Source organism: Erithacus rubecula, assembly GCF_903797595.1.
Source record: "Erithacus rubecula genome assembly, chromosome: 1".
NCBI lineage: Eukaryota > Metazoa > Chordata > Aves > Passeriformes > Muscicapidae > Erithacus > Erithacus rubecula.
This window is the reverse complement of record NC_136658.1, coordinates 13,675,630-13,693,395: the sequence shown is the minus strand read 5'-3', so window position 1 is coordinate 13,693,395 and position 17,766 is coordinate 13,675,630. Positions and strand designations below refer to the sequence as shown.

Sequence of the window (17,766 nt, the reverse complement as noted above, 5' to 3'; positions counted from 1 at the left end):
CCATCACTGTGTATGTTTTCAAGTTCCCTTCAGCTGCTGATCTTTTCTGTCCTTGTATTCAATTACATGCCTGAAGTCATATATCTGGTAGGTTTTGCTAGTTAATATTACTTGCATTTTTGTAAAAGCTGGCATCTAAGCTGAGAAACTTCAGAAAACTGGGCAAATGTGTCTTTTCTTACAGGTTTTCGGTCAGTTGTGTGTTCTGGGTGTGTATGTTCTGTACCTCAGCTCAGTGGTTCTTTTCCTCTGTTTTCTCCTCTGGTGAAATAGCAATATTGACAGGGCAGGAACGTTGTGATTTTTTTTTTTTTTCCCTAAGTTTTACAGTCAAGTCTGCAAAGAAACAGAAAATCTGAACACCCTCCTCAGGAACATTATCTACTGCTTACTACTGCTATTTAATGGTGCATCCTGGTGGTGTTCAGTTGAGAGGATGTTCCTTGTGCTAGTCACAGTTGCCTTCAGAAGACAGCACCAAGGGCTTTGGGCTTGGGATACATCTGCAGTGCAAGAAATGGAAACGTGTGTCATTCTAAACTGATGGGATTTTGTTGTTTTTGTTCCCTGCAGCCTCGCCACGTGTTCAACATGCTGAAGAAGTACGTGCGTGCTGAGCAGAAGGACAGGCAGCACACGCTCAAACACTTCGAACACGTCCGCATGGTGGACCCCAAGAAGGCTGCCCAAATCAGATCTCAGGTAACCCCCACTGATGGTTGGTGAGGCTGTGTTAGTTCAGAGCTGCTGTGAAATTCCTTTCAACCTGTTTTTTATACAATACCCAACTCCTTTCCATGGACAGTTTTAAATGCAATCAGAAATTACCTATTTTCTGTCAGAAGATTAGGGCAAAGTGATATAGTAATATGGGTATGATTTTTCTTCTGAAAAGAACTGAAAGCAGGTTTTTTTGTCTGTCTGGACCATGAGTCATGGGCATGTCCTGAGTAGCCTTCCAGAATATTAATGCTGAGAGGTCTTTGTTTGTGCTTTGGTAAATAATACCTCTGGGAAAACATCAGTATTAGCTTTAGCAACAACACATGGTTGTGCTTATCTCAGCTGAAGTGGAAGAAACAGAGGTGGTGTAGCCATCTGACTGTGACAGACCTTTCTATAGTCATTGCAGAGGCACTTGTAATGTATAATAAATGTGATTACTGTGATGCACTCGAGTTTAATATGTTCTTTTAAAACAGGCACTGTCATTCATGGCATTTAACTGCTGAATGTTTCTATAGTCCTCAATGCATATGTTTTGAAACATCTTTTATTTTGTTTTCATAAATCATAGAGGACAAGAAAGCACAAGAATGTAGCTGGCTTTCATAACAGCAATTGAAATTGGAGTCATAATGGATAAGCTGTAATGACAGTATGCTGGAATCTGTGGAATTAGCTGCTGTTCCCTCTGTAGGATTCAGTGGCAGTCATTTCCAGCCACAGTTTTTGAATTGACTGACCTCACTAAAAGAAAAATCAAAACCATGTACCTCCCTCGATGGCAGATTAGATTTTCAAATATCTATTTCAGCCAAGTGTGTACATGGAGATCATGCTCTCTTGAAATTGCTGGAGTGAGAAGTGCACTCTTGTAAAAGTCCTCTGCAGTGACTGCTGTCTTTGCATTGTCTTAAGCATCTAACATGACTTTTTTTTTTTTTTTTTTCCCAAGTCATTGGATTATTTAATAACAAAATTGTTATTTTATAACAAAAATCAGTGAAATTTTGCAGAGTGCAGGTTGTGTGGCAGCACTGGTGAAGAATAGAAACTGACATATAAATACAAGAAGTGTATTGCCTAACATGCAGTTGTAGGAATGAATATTGATCCAGCATTTTTGTGTTTGGAAGGAGTCAGATGGGGAAATGTGGTCTGGGAGTTCTGTTTTTGAAATATTTTTCAGTGGAAACTAGAAAACAAAATATTTTGTTCAATAGTGTAAATATTTGGATTTGAAGAAATCATGCTGCTGTTTCATTAAAATGGCTGTCTGCAATTCATTTTACTTGCTAGGCCTAATTATCTTGTCAGTCTTCTAAGTCTTTTAAGATGCACCTCAATTTCTCCTTCTACTGAAGAAAGCTGATACTTGTGCAGAGTACCCTGGGGGAGCACATATCATGTGTTGTCATAACTCAACCTGTGACAATGAGAGGGAACTTAAGGCAATAGAGCTGTAATTGCATGCCAGGATACAGTAATGCTTCTGGGTGGAAATATTTGTGTTTGCAGCTGAAAATATTTGCAATTTGCAAATGGTACATTTTTCTTTCTTTTTCTTTGGAGAGCTATTTCTTTTCAGAGTGTTTGGATTAGGAAAAATATTAAAAAGCCAAACACCTGAAGCATTCTGGTGCAGTAATCACTGTGTCTCACTTGGTTTACATGTTATGTGAAAACTTATGAGTATGGGCAAATGTAAATGCTGCTGAAAAAAGAATGAAGCTGTGGATTTCTGCCACAATAGCTGCTTGTGTGCATGTCCTGCCCCACAGCAAATGTAAACCCTACTTTAAATTACTGCATTTCCATGGAGTTTCAGGTGGTTGCTATGGAAGAGCACAGAATGCTATTTTTGTAGCAGCTGTAGGAGAGAGGTGAGTTTTGTAATGGGATTGACAGTTTTGATACCTAGAGCATATTGAAATCTTACAGCTGCACAAGTGAAAATGGTCTTGTTTCCTATAATCTGAAATTTGTGATAATGTCAATTTCTCCATAGTATTGCCCTCCTTTGAATACTTTTGTTTCCGTAGGTTATGACACATCTACGTGTGATATATGAACGCATGAACCAGTCTCTCTCCTTCCTCTACAATGTGCCTGCTGTGGCAGAGGAGATCCAGGATGAAGTTGGTATGCAGACTCTTAATGTAGAAAAACATGTATTTCTGTGATGAGAAATTACCACCAAAAGCAAAAATACATCATCTTACTTTTCCTATTGATATACTAACTCAACTGAAAAATAGAAGAGTAAACCTGTCAACATCCTTAAATTTTGTATTAAATTATAATGAACCTTTGGAAGACAAATCCTGTATAAACCATTCAGTGGCATAATCATGCTGTTGCAAATGTCTTCCCTGAAATATGTTAATTGACATTTGTAGCCTTCCATGCTATAGGGATGTAGCAATTGACAGTGAGATTTAGCAAATCTATCTTTTGGATATAGGATTTACCTGGTAAGTATTTACATGATATAGACTGCTTGGAAATCCCACAACTACAAAATTAGCCACAGAACCAAGCATCTGAGAAAAGTGTAGTATCAACTTGGCAGTATCCTAATGATCAGACATTTTAGTTTTTGGTTAGTTATCAAATTGATATCACTGCCCCTCCCATTTGTTCCAGCATACAAACTGGACTGTGGATGATTCAGGTAGCAGCAGTCCCATGTTTGCCTCTTCCCTGAGAGCTGTAATGGCAGATAGCTGTGAGGAAGGATGGCCTTTCCCTCCATCCAGATTCCTGTCCTTGTCTGTGGCATTGCTGCAGCACAGAGATCTGCAGTACAGCACTCAGACTCTGCCATGTGCTGCTATTGCAGCAAGGAAACTGCACTCAGTTTTGGACATCATGTTGCTAATGTGTATCTTTAAGAAAAATAACACATGGTTAAATGCAAAGGTCAGAGATGGGACAGTCATTTTTGGAGCAGCTTTTTTCACAAGTTGTAATATTCTGCCAAATGGCAGTTAACATATTAATTTCACTAATAACCAGCTTCAGCTGATCATTAAGTCATTGATTTCTTCAAAACATGAAGGAGGGAGGTGTGCTACTGCAGTAAGGATTAGAATGCATTTAGGACACAGGGAGGGATGCACAGGGAGTAGTGGTGGATTCATTTGCCCAAAGTATGAGTCATGATGGAGGCATGCTTCTGCTTGAGAGGGCTGGAGATGAGATCAAGAACTTATGGAAGGGATTGGGAGGCAGCCAAAAGATAACTGGTTAGTAATTGTCCTTAACCATGTGTTTCTGTGCTCCACAATTATTAAGGCACAATCAACAATCTCAGTCTGTGGGTGTAGAGTCATTCAGGGAGGAACAATATCGTACTGATAATTTGAAAGCATATCCTTTCTGTAGAAAGATGTCAGTACTGTGAGGTCTTTGAGATGCTCAGTTAGTTTTCTGTTTGCACTGCTATCATTCCCTTGGGGTTTTTGCTTCAAATTTCAATTTCTTCAATTCTTGGTAATGTTTATGCTTGTTGCTGAAAACACTCTTTTAAATTTTGGTCTCCTTTCTATGTACTGAAGTGGAACAAGAATTTCAGAATCTTTGATGTGACATGAGACCAAAAGTCTAGTACCTGCAGAGTGGTTTACAAGGATCTGACTCCTAAACTCAAACATAATACTAATTTTTAGGGGCAAAAAAGACCCTAAAATTAGTAAGGTATTATTTCCTAATAAGTGGAGAGCAGTTAAGAAATCACAAAGAAAATGTTTGTCACAGTCTCTTGAGTAGTTTTTCCTTACCTTGATTTTTTTTGTTGTTGTTTTTGTGGTTTAGGCTGTGCTAAAAATTATTCAGAGCATTGCAAAGTTTAAAGCAATTAAAATAGAATTCTCATGGTTGGGAGTTATTGAGCAGCACAAATTAAAGTACTATGTTTTCTGGGTAAAATATTTGATCTAGATAAAATGGTTTTCCATAATGCAATGTCTTTCTATATCAACGTACTTCTTGTTGAAGATACTGTGTACTTAGTTTTACATGTTTTAATGCAAGTTTGTGGAGGCCATTCCCATCTGTTCAAGAAGACAGTATCCTTCTAGCTTTGAGCCTTCTAGCTCTGATCAGCCTGTTTTAAAATCTGTTCTGAAATTACTGAATTTCTTAGTCTCTGTACTCTTCCTAAACCTATGGAAAAGGCCATCTATTACAGCTGCAATATCCGTGGAGAAGTAAACTTCTAATAAAACTTCACTTTGTAGCATTCCCAAGAAATATTACAGCTCTCATTAAAAAGATAAATGTTTGATTAAATACCTTTTGTTGGAACCATTGACTTAGAAAGTCTGAGTCAGTAGAAAATTTGAAAAATAAGCTAGGTAAGAACATCTCACACAGAGTGTCTGACTAATAAATTACATGTAAGGAGAAATGGTTGAAAACAGTTTTAGTTGATATTCTTTCCTCATTGTAGTTTTACTTCCTACGTCCACTCTGTTGCAGAGTTATTTATGAACAGTTTTTACCTTGAGGAATGGATAATCTTTGCTTTAGACAACAGAGCTCTGACAAAGGTAGATTTCCCTAAATCAAACAATTAGGTCTATGAACAGCAATATAAATGAGATCCAGTTTCCTGTGAATTTGTACCGTGGGTTTAATTCCTCTTAAATCTAATGTGGTGCTTTTTTCACTCAATTTTTCTCATTGCTAGAAATATTATAACCTATTTTTGGACAGTTATATCACAGTCTAGCAGTTGGACATTTGAAGTTTCCTTAAAACATATACTATGCTTGAAGTTTCTACCTTAAAAGGCAGGCTTACAGCCATTGTTTTAATGTGTAGAATCCAAAACAAAAAATCCAGCTTCTACGCTTAAAGCAGGCTTTTATACCTTTTAAGACCAGCCTTTTCTTGTTATTTTATTAGTCCAGCAAAGATGGTGGTAGGAATTTAGGGTAAAATTTAGCAGAGTGGTAGTCCTTACCTGCAGGTATCCATCACCAGCTGATGTTCACCATCTTTAACAGTGGGGGTATCATAGTAGCATATAAATAGTTGGAAGACCCACAGCACTCCAGAGGGTAGAAAACAGCACTTAAATTAAGTGAGGGCTTTCATCCTAAATATTTGACCTATGTGTAGTGTGCAAATGCACATAAGGGTTTCAGGCACCATAATGTAGCAGCAAACTCCAGATGTGTGAGGAAGGATATTGCTGGCTGGCTGTTATTCATGCTGGGGCAGGGGGAAAGGAGCCAGTCTGAGAGCTGCAGAAAGAGGTCACCTGAAAAAGCTTGGAAAGAATAAGAATAACCAGGTCACTTGGGTAGGAGACTGTTTGGCATTCAGGCTGCAAATGATTTCTCAAGGGGCAGCAATGTAAATGTGCTAAAAACCAGGTCACTCTTGGTAATTGATGTAGTTCTTGGTAATAAATGGAGTTTCTTATGAGCAGTAGTATGCCCCATAAATAAAAGAATGGCACAAAAAAAATCTTAGCAGATTATTTGCCTACCTAGGTATTTCCACTCATCTTTTACTTCTGATAAATCTCATACACTATTTAATATGTATGGAAACCCAGAAAAAGCAATAGTAGGCTTTAAGAGAAATCAACAGTTCCTTTGAGCACATCCTGCTTTAAATCCTTATTTGATTAGATTGCTTATCCATGTATGTAAAAGGCAATTTATTGCAGAGAGTGACACAGCAGGTATAGCTTCTGAATCAGAAACTACATCAGAGCTTTGTGCATCTGTCATATAGGCAGGCAGTGATCTGAATTTTTAATTCTGTCTTTGCTACTTGTTTTCAAACTGATGTCCTCAGCTTCAACTTTTCTAGCCTACCACTGAGGAGATACTAAGCACTGTAGTAATTCCACAGCAGTATTGTACCTAAGCTCAGAAGCATTCAGTTACGAGCAATACATAAAATAATATTATTTCATCTGTCCCTTGACAAATAAAATCAAGCTATTGTTACAGTATTATTCTGTTCCACTCTGCCTGTCCTGTTCTTCTGCAGCGTATTCTGGATGCCACACCCACATTATGTGCCGAGAAGAGAAGGCAAACCCAGGCTGACCCCAAATCACTGCCTGCTTTCAGATATATTTATAGTGTGCTGTGGGTCAGGTGCTATTTTAAGTATTTGTGTGCTCCAACTTAACATGACAAAATTTGAAATGAGACATTTGCCTCTTGACATTTGCTTTGCATGTTCCTTTGAAGATTTTTGTAAGTGTTTTTAGAAACAGGAAAAACTGCAGACTCAAGATATCTGAAGACTTCCTTTCTTTTCACACTTCCTCCTTAGTCATCAAGCCCACCTGAGTGGAGGGCAAAATTAGTGCTGCCTCAGCTGGTTCTGGTCTTTTAGCATTTATTAGACTAGTTTTTGATTCCTTGTTTCTAGGTTGTAGTTTTGACCTGCAGTCAATCCACAGCCTTGCTGCATTTCTTGCCATGAGTTCAATTAGGATGCTGCTCCCAATCATTCTGTGGTGCCCTTCTTAAGAGGTTTAATAGTGTGGTAAGTTTCTTGCCACTGACAGTTCAAAACCACAACCAGAGAGTGGTCTGGGGGCTCATAGTGCAAAACCAAAACATGCTCCTGGAGGCTTTGCAAAAGCAAATTCTTTGTCTTGTTTGGTGCCATTCCTTTTGTGATTGTTTTCTTCGTCTCCCTTAAAATGCTGTGGTTTGAATATATAATTAGCAATGTCTGTCAGACTGCAGTGGGACTTCTCAGTGTCTTGTTTTTCTGTAACTCTTCCTTGCCCTGCCTTAAAATTTAGCTGATGGGAAGAGTTCCACCTTCAAAAATGTTAAAGATGTTGAAGCGATATTTAGGATTTCTAAACTTTCATTTGAAGTTGGGTTGCCTAGTGAAGGTATCAGAATAATAAAGGGAAGTTGACTTACACTGACTGTGTCAAAAGCTTGTTTAAAGGTTTCCAAGTGTTGTAATGGGATCATACAGAATGGCGTAGTTCATATCAAAAAAGAATAGTAGTTACCTTGTTACTCATTTGTGTGTGTTAAACTAAAAAATTCTTGAAATTGCTTCTTGTTTGTGGAGGTGGCAGTTGTAGGCTGCTTCATAGGAGCCATTTCTAGCCTTCCTCTAAAACTAGAATCAGAAACACTGGTAGTGTTTGATTGATGCTATAAATGTCATGCCTCAGAGTGCTTATAATGCCTCATTTTATTTTTTTTTTCTGGTAAAGAAAAACAGTATTGTTGAGGAATGGGTAAATGAATTAGCACTCCTGGATTTATCTGCTCTGGGACAGATCACGTTCAGTGAACTGGCATAAAGATAAGGAAGAGCCAGTGGTGCTATAGCACCAGTGGTGCTCATCATTGGGGCAGTTGGGTTTTCCACTAGTTGATGAATGTGCTTCATCCAGACAGTGTAAATAGAGCATTTGCAGTAGTTGCAAAAACCCGTAGCTGGGGAAGTTGGACAATTCCTGTTCAGTTTTAGACTTTCTGCCATTATGGAGATCAACAGAATTGTCATTTCTAAGTAGTCCCAGGCACTTGGCTAGTACTGTGTAGGGCAGTGTTCAATTTTGGATGCAAGGAAACATCATCTTTGCCAAAGCAGAACTATTGAATTTCCACCCTCATCTCTTTAAAATCAGCACATTATTCTGTGGCAGGAAGTGTTCCATTGAGATTTGTTGGATATCTACATCACACAAAAATTTATCAGTAAACTTTAGGTGGAAGAAGGACAATAGTGTGTAGGTTTTATCAAAGGCTCTATGAAACCTGCCTTCTAGTTTAAAGACCCTGTTTGGTGTGCCTGTACTGTATCACACAAGCCCATGTTCCTGCCCTTCTGCTCTGCCCTTTGTGCCCATAAGTGTAATGCAACTGGAGCAAGCAGTCAAGAGCAGCCTTCAGAGAATGTGTATTTGCACAGGTATGCTGAAGTGACTTCCAGCACTAACTGTGCCTGTGCTTTCTCCCCATAATTGATTTGACATATTTGTGTGTATCCAGTGACCTCAGCTTTTCAAAGAAAAATCTGACTTTTCTGTAAGGTGGTTATTTACCTTTGATATTCTCCCTTGGAGGCCTATTGCATTCAGTCAAAAAGATGCTTTGTTAGGATTCTAGCAAAATAGGTATTGTTGCACCAGTGGTTAAAAGTAGCAGAGTCCTTTCACAAAAGCAAATTAATTCTGTGTTAAACTTTCCACAGCAACATTGAGATAGATTTTGTATGCCCAAATACTGACATATGGCCCAGGTAAAGTGCCTGGTGAGCAGTTAAGACCTTTTCCACCCAAGTACATCAGTTTTTAAAACATTTGACTAATTCATATACATATATATGCACACACTCTTTAGCTTTTCTTTTTTTTTTACTTAGTGTTGTTTTTTTCTTTAGTCATCAAAAGCCTGTGGTTTTTACTAAGCTATCAGTTTTGCCACTTTATTATATCTATAAAATATTCATACAATTACTTAAATACCATGAATAATAAGATGCTATTTGTTAAAGCCAGGTGATATATGACATTCATGTAGGTAATCAGCCAATGTTGCAGAAGCACAGAATGGCTGAGGTTAGACAGAACCTCTGGAGGATGGAGGACATCTGCTTCATTCCCTCTGCTAGAGCAGGGTCACCCAAAGCCAATTGCCAGTGTTTGGTCACCCTGACAGTGAAAGAGTGAAAGAAATTTTTTATGTGTATGTTTAAGAGACTCAGCTCTGTCTGCTAGTAAGAAATGTCCTTTGCTTCAGTGTAGGAGAGAAGGGGAAAAAAATCCTGGAAATAAATCCAACATTTTCTTTTTTAAGCTTCTCTTATTTTTGTAAAGATTATTTAACAGTCATAGAAAGTTAGGCAGAGAATTGATAATTAAAATAGATATAAATGCACATCACTGATGCTGATGTTCTGAAGTGCTTTCATTAGCAATGTGCTATATCCTCCCCATCTTTTGTAGCTAAATGGGCTATTGTGTCCTAATGTTCTCCAGAAAAGACATGAATCCTGTTTTTTGCATGCACAAGCCCTCTTTTAATCTCATAAATATTGTGAACTCAACTTGAGTGAGTAAAAGAGCCAGCTTCCTCCAGGGCTCACAGATACTGAGAAAAGGATAAATGGCTTTGGGTGGCTTTGGATTGAGGTGGCTTCTTGTTAAGGGAAAGATATGGGACATCTTGTTTTCCAGTTCAGAAGTTTTATTAGAATAGAAAGTTAATAGAAGTGACTAAGTTTATTAAGAGATTATTTTCCTCTGGTTTGAATAATGCTGTTCTGTTTCACTTGCACCTCTGAAAAATCTGGTCTCATGATCCAGGTGTTAGAACTGAAAACTGATAATAATTGTGGACCTATAAATTATAAACAAAGTAATTTTTAGATTTTCTGAGCATCTGCTATTTCAGTGAGTATTTAAATCTTTCACTCTAAATAATTAATCTATTTGCAGGAAAGGTTTGAAGGTGTTGCCTTGGTTTTCGATGGTGAGAACACTCTGCCCTGCATTGATAGATCCTTCTTGCAGACCTTATTCTGTGGCCTTTCCATTACATAGACACTTTTTTAATGGAATGTTGCCTTCCCCACTACAAAACCTACAGGTAGCTCATGATCATGAAACCACTCTGGGCTCACAGTGGCAACAAGCTCACATTGAGACAGTGTCCACTTAACAACTTCTTTTGATACTCCTGGAAGAGTCTACAGTCACCTTGTTCACAGTGGGAAAAATGCATTAAATTTTGAATAATTGGTTGTATTCTTTCCTATTTTTTCTTATGTGATTGGATACATAGGGAAATACTGATTTGATCAGGATTTTCTTCTAAATCACCAGTCATTTTCTAGTGTTATGAAGACAATAGGCTGGGAAATTCTGTCTTGGAGAGCCTTGTCTCTGCGAGTGGTAGGGTTACAATTATATGAAAATGTTGTATTTAAAGGAGTGTGTGTCTTATTTTGAATCAGTATACTGAATATATTTGATTTTAAAAAGCATTATAGGTCAGGATTACCTTATAGTAATCCTGTTATAGTTATAGTTAAAGGTTTCCTCATGAACATCTAGTTTAATTGATTTCCTGTTCTTTCTTGTCTTCAGTGAAAAGTCTAAACTTGAGCATGCAATTTTGAGATGATACAGATAAAATATGTGATGATACCATTTTTTTTTTTAAGTCTGCTTTTAGTCTTATGAAGCAGAATGGCTTCTCAGCCTTTCTCATTAGTATTTCCTGATAATTGCTTCTAGCATTATGCTTTAAGGAGCTCCTATGTTAGTTCATCACATGCCAGATTTAAGATGTCATTTTTTTTGCTTTTGGATAGATAACCAAAGTCTGAAAATATCTTCCATTTGTCCAGCTTTCAGATATGATCTGAGAGCAGGTGACTTTCCAAATTAATAGCTCCAGCCAGAGGGGAGGCTCTGGCTTGGTAAAATGTTGCCTGCTTATGGAAATCTCATTATATTGAGCCACTGGAGATTTTTTTAATACACTGAATATATGTGCAATTTTTTTCATAAATAGGTCATCTTAAATCAAGTTCATTATGTCAATGTCCACGAGTACTGAAGCAGCCCAAAATTGTGGGATCACAGACACTCCAACATCTTCTGCTTCATTTGTGTTGTTGAATTATGGATTTTCTTTTCCCAGTTAACATGTTTTGGAAACACAGTTGTGTCATTCTGTGTGACTCAGTCTAAGATCTGATTCCTAGTAGGAGGTCTTGGATTGTGAAAGAAACAAAGGAATCATCTTAATTCTTACCTGCTGGCAAATTGCAAGTTTCCAGTGACAACCAGTTACTGGAGTAACTGTCTGCAGAAGCTAATGTAGTTTTATATATAATATATTACAGAGCTAGTGTGTCAGTCTCTGAAATTGTTTTTCAGAGGGATTTAATCACTAAAGTCTGAATGGCATCACTGTGGGTAGATATCCTGAGGGGGATTTTGCCAATGGTGTACTAAATTGTGTTTGAAGCATAGCTTCCTTTCCAGAAGTGCAGAGGGAAAATTCACAGGTGTTTATTAATGTCAGAAGTATCTGTGGTGTTCTTCTTTGGCAAGTTGTTACTATTGGGATAAAAAAATGAAAAAATTACAGAGGATGTGTGATTTTACAGAATGGCTGGGTTGATGGAGATGTTGCAGTAATGTCCTGTCAGTTCCCATGCATGATTACATGTGCATGGGATTACAAATGAAATAATCTTTCATCAGTGCAGCTTTCTCCTGCCTTTGATTGTCATATACCAAATTTCACTGATAAATGCATTTTTATGAATAGTAATGCCTGGGCATGGTTCCAGTTCTTTCTCTGTTCTGCTTCCTTCTTTTAGATCATGAATATGGAAGACAATGTGAAAGGCATCAGAAATGGCCACATCCCACTTCATATATATATTTGGTGAATTTAATAAATGCATCTCTTTACATCCTGGGATACATCTGGCCTATCAAGTGCTAAAATTGCAGTTAATAAATAGGCAAAATACAGAGCAGGCACTGCACAATTCAGTTTTGGTAAATTTGAATTTAAATTTGAAAATATTCTCTTGACCAAAGGCATCAGCTGCTGATGCCTATTTTGGGCTTACCTGGAAACAGAGGCCAGAAGAAGTTTAAAGGATAAAAGTGGATATATTTAATGAAGGGCCTCCAGGTACATTAAGGGCAGGTGAAGCCTCTCCAAGGGGCTACACCTAAAATGGACAGTGGTCTTTTTCAGACAGATAAAAGTTTGGTCTATTAGCATATCAGGGCTTAATCCACCAATTACAGCTTCAGGTTATTAAGCTCTCCTCTGCCCCATTCACTTTGTTTATGCTTTCTGGTGCCTGAGGCAGATGGTGTCCCTGGATCTCAGGTCTAGAAGGATTGTTTTGTGTGACCAAAATGTGAAGAGAATTAACTAATACTCTATGTGGAGTTCAGAGTTACACAGTAATGCAGTAAAGGATCTGAAAAATACAAAACCTAAAATCTTAAAACATCACTGCAACAAGTTAATGTTCAGATTTTTGTACTTTTTGTGGATTATTTAGTGCTTCCAAGATCAGTACACATCAAAAATTGTTGTGGGATTCACAATCTGACCTTTAGAAGTGTTTGTAGAAAATTATGGGTAACTGACTTTTTCAGATGTTAGAAACTGATAGTTTTAGGTCCTACTGCAGTTTTAAATTGGATTGTGTGTTGTAATTTTGGCAAGTAAATATAATTATTTTTATCAGTAAATAAGAACAACAAACAATTTAAAAATAAAATAAATAACTATTTTCAGAAGATAAGACAATAAAATTCTGTAGCAATATTTAATACTTTTTTTTTTTTTTTTTTTTTTGCAGAACAGTTTCACTTATAAGTGTTATAAGCTACTTAAGAGGGAAAGGTACTTGGCTTTTTCTACTTCACACAAGCCTGAGCAGGAATAATGATTGCTGGTTCATCTGGCAGTAATACCAGTGATGATTGGTTGGGCTGTTTATTTGTTTTAAATTAGTCTCTTCAGCCTGTTTTATAGCACTTAATGATATGTTACTTAGGAATTAATTATGGAGTTAAATTTAAACGTGGAGAGTTTGTCACAGTACCTTCTTTGGATTAGGATGATGATATACAATATATATTCTGGATTATGGTGTAATTTCAATTCACTTTTTTCCCCAAGTATATTTTAATGTTATCTTGTCTACCTTCATGTTAGGTTGTTTCCATGTCTTACTTGGAGAGAAACTGTTTAATTTAACCAAATTGAATGAGGAGGGGATGAGAGAAAGGAAAAGAGACAACAGAAATTGACAAAAAGGCAACTTGTGAAAGGGAAGGGCAGGGTCTTTAATTTCTGTCAAATAACTCTCAGAGATGACACAAGCTTCAATACTCTCTGCTTTGAAGTGAGGAGGAAATGCAGTTATTAATCAGGTGACTGGCTGTTAAATACCAAAATAATTATAAATGTACATTTAGCTATAGCCATATGTTGAAATTTAATTTTAGTTAATAACTAATTTGTGTAGTTGTCAAGTAACTATGGATCTGTAGTAATTAAAGTTTCTGTCACTGAAGGCACAGAGTGTCATATCAGCCTTCTAGGAAAATTAGACAAAATTTCAGACCATGAGTTTCATAGCAGGCTGATGAGGCAGTGTGAAAATTGTCATGAACCTTTGCTCAGACTGCTCAGTAATTACATAGCCATGAACAAAACTAAATTTGCATTGAAGTCCATCCCTAATGAAAAAGACACTGAGGTAATTTTGAAATCAATCATTACTTGGTAGTAAGTGTTTTCCTGAATTGGATTACACAAGCTTTAAAGACTGTTATGTACCAGAAAACCTGTGATTTACCTGCACAAAAAAAAAATCCCTCTGTATATTATTTAAATATCTTCAGGGGTTTTAATGATTTAAGACAAAATGTCTGCAAGTTAGATTTAACTGAAACATTATTCCATGTACCAGCTGACAGGAGGAACCTCACTTGGGTTGTTTTTATGGTGTGATTCAGGAAACAGCAAAATCAACATGTGCTGAAATAGGAGCAAGAAATTGAAGTGCTAAAGTTGTGATTTTTTTTTTTAAATCTGATAGAACATGTTCCTTTTAGCATAGTTCTAATTATTGCAGCTGTTCTCCAGTCCAAATGTGTATTTTTTCTAAAGTTAGGTTCTTAGCCATCAAGGTGTTGTTTAAGGCTATGGGATGCTTATTCTCTTATTATCTTCTAGAAAAAATATTTTAGGTCAACTGTTTCATGATACCTTGAATGTTCACTTTCTGCAAAATTGAAAAGGGCAAATTCTTTTCAACTTACTGAACTAGGTTGTCATGCACATAAGAAATTTCTGGAATGTGGAGGGTTTTGGTTGCTACTTGCTCTTACCTAGTGGTAATATCTCTGAAGGACAGGAAATAAGAACTATGAAATGCATTTTTCCATGGTTCTTGCTCTTTCTGTCTCCCTTTAGTCCTGAGGGAGAGACAGATTGCACTGTAAAAGTTTCCAGACAAAAAGACCTGTGGCACAATTTCACAGGCTGTTGAGGAGGGGAAAAGAAAGCTTAGATGTGATGGCGTGGTCACGTTTCTCTGTCAGTATGGATCTGAGCACTGAAGGTTGGGCTCATTTCCAGTGTTTCACAGGAATGATCTGCCATATCACTCCTCTTTCATCATCTTCAAAGCATGCAGGCAACAAAGTCACTCCACCCTCCAGCAGGCAGTTCACTTTCAATAACATTCTCATCAGTCTCTCTAAATTGTATTTGACTTTACTATACAAATAAATTAGTTCAGTGCTGAATACCACAGAATTGTGTTTTGTAGCTTGATAATGTTGTAATTAGGACTCATGGCAGTATGTGAACATCACGATCATACAGTGTTTGATTGAGCAAAACATCTTAAAATAACAAAATACTTGACATTCAGTGGAGCTTCTCTCTTTGTGCTAAGGCACAGGAGGTCTTGTTTTCATATTTACCAATTTGGGAGAGTTTTGATTCATACAGCTGACAAGATACAGACACTCAAAATTAGTTAAACCCTGACTGCATTAGATCAGTGCAATTGTTTTAGAAGCTAACACGACATATTGAGTTAGCCCATAAAGTAGGCATACAGTGGAAAGCTGCAGCTAAACATGTTACCTGTTACCACATTCACTGTAATAAGTGATTGTGTTGGTGCTTAGTGAATCCTAATTGTGACACACAGCATGTGCGTGATTTAAGCTGCCTTCAGACTGGATGAAGGCAATATATGTGCCAGTGCAAATGAAGCTGTTGCTGTGACTCAATTGCTCTGTAATTTCTGCTGTTAAGAAGAACAGGGAGGTTGCTGACACTTTTTAGTTTTATTATTTTGAAAGCCCATGCTCAAAAGCAAGTAACTTTGGGATAAACACATCTTCAGTTCAGACTGAATGGTGACTGATGATAAATGAGGCAATAAGACTCTGCATTTGTATGAGTTTGTTTGAGCTTGTTCCAAGCCATCTTTATTGGATCAAATATAGATATGTTCTACTGGCATTTTAGAAAGGAAGTTTGATGTTAGGTCAAAACCATGGCATATAATTTGGTGGTATTTTAACTAGTCCTAATTAGAGGTGTTTTGGATGCCTTCGTTCCTAATCTGGTTTAAGAAATTGTTTTTTAGGACTTCACAATTACAATTGCCAATTTTAAAGCTGCTTTTCAAGTAAATTCAATGGTCTTGGCACATAGTAGTGATTGCAGAGCTTTTCATTTAGTAGATGGGCTCCTTGAAAATATAACAAACAAATATTATAATTATTTTTGGAAACTTTAAACAATAAACTATGAACTAAATAAAAATTATGGTTTGAAAGACAGATAATGGGTTGTTGGAAGTCCAGGACAGCAAGAGAAGCTGTTTCATAAGAAATTCTTGTCATTACAGCTGTGCCAGTTAAGGACTGGGAAGTATATCCCAAAGTTCAACATTGGAAACAATGTTGTGTGACAGTAAAAGTAGATAAGGTTTTAACATAACATGGGGTTTGCCACTCCAAGACTCCATCAACTTTGTTGGGATTTGTCTTGATATCTTTCCTAGCACAGTGCTGTTTGCAAAGATTTGCAAACAAAACTGTCTCCTTGGGACATTGTAGACAAACAGCTTCTAATAATCCAGTATCTACAGATTTTGTAGTGAATTTTATTTCTTTTTTTCAGGCTCCATTTGCCTGTTTGTGGGATAAGAGAATAGTCTTGAAAGGAGTTTGGACTGGTATTACACTTTTATCCAGTTCCCCAAATGCACACCCCGCACCCAAACATTTATAACTTCAATTTTTCTAGAGGCTGTTGTTGAGGAGTATTGACCCATGAGGAAATGCCTGTAGTTAGGCCAAGAATGAGTGAAACTTGCTTAGGTGATAGGAGAAGTCCAACAAGCATCTTATTAAAGTGCTAGAAGTGAGCCTGTCTCTCACCCTGAGAAAGAGAAGATTGTGCCTGAAGGACAATTCTGAGTGTCTGGAGGAGAAGCAGCAAATTGTGTTCTCTCACACCAAATCCAGAGCTGCTGGGAGGTTTGAGGTTCTAGCTGAGTGTGTTCTTTGCCCAAGGTCATGGTTGCTCTCAGAGGGAAAGAAGGATTTGCCATCCTCTTTATTTTTCTCAATGACAAGACTTAGCAGAATGCTACAAGGACATAATGAGCTAAGCAAAAAACATTTATTATACAAAGATTCCCAGAGAGTTTTCGTCCTGTAGGTTTGATATGAGATGAAAATTTTGAGGAGCAACCTAGGATCTCTCTATTTTCAGCACCTAATGATAAGATATTCACAATACAAATAAAACCCCTGAAACAGTGTTGAATGCACATCCTAGCCTCTGTGTGCACCCCTTGCTTGTTAGGGATTTGTCTTTTGCACAGTGGGGGCATTGAGCTGGCAGCTGCAGATGGAGGGAGTCCTGTGTCAATGAATGGATGTACAGCTTGCCATTGGCATAATGATGGTTCAAGTAGCCATCGATACTTGGAACAACATCAGCCCTGAAAAATTGATCTTGGACTTTACCAGTAGTATCAATAACTGGAAATCCTAAGGCAAACTTTTTTTAGCAGTTCAATGATTGAAGCAATTGTTTGTGAATCATTTACTCAATGCAGACACAGCTGCATCAGTGTGATGGATCCCAGCAGTTTCTATGCCAGGCACTTCCAATTTCTCACTGTCATTCAGTGTCTGATTCATCCTGTCAGATGGGTTTGACTCATGTGGCCATTGTCTCCCTGCTTGTAAAATGGATGTGATCATAATCTGCTAGTTGTATTATCTGTCTGCCTCACTTGAGCTATTGTGTAGGTGAGTTCCACTGTGCTGTGCAGCACAGCTGAGTGAAAAACAACGGAGCTAGCAAGGATCTGCTGCCACTTGGGTAACCTTGAAAGAGACTCTGTGTGTGATCACTCCCAGCCATCAGAAATTTGGATATAGTGATGGTATCATGATGGGAGTTTGGAGCCCCTCTCTGTCAGCCTGGCTAGCCCAGCCAT

General features: G+C 37.6%; 2 protein-coding genes across 4 annotated transcripts in view; both read left to right on the top strand.

Annotated features, from left to right (window-relative positions):
- Window positions 1–17,766, top strand: part of ATP5PF (ATP synthase peripheral stalk subunit F6) — a 282,601-nt gene that overhangs the window by 180,662 nt on the left and 84,173 nt on the right. The window lies entirely within an intron of this gene.
- The window catches only part of APP (amyloid beta precursor protein), a 181,890-nt gene that overhangs the window by 132,654 nt on the left and 31,470 nt on the right, over window positions 1–17,766 (top strand). For both annotated transcript variants that reach the window (XM_079299170.1, XM_079299169.1), the window contains exons 11-12: window positions 574–702; window positions 2,766–2,865. In XM_079299170.1, the coding sequence (XP_079155296.1) occupies window positions 574–702; window positions 2,766–2,865 (229 nt within the window). The remainder of the gene's footprint in view (window positions 1–573; window positions 703–2,765; window positions 2,866–17,766) is intronic.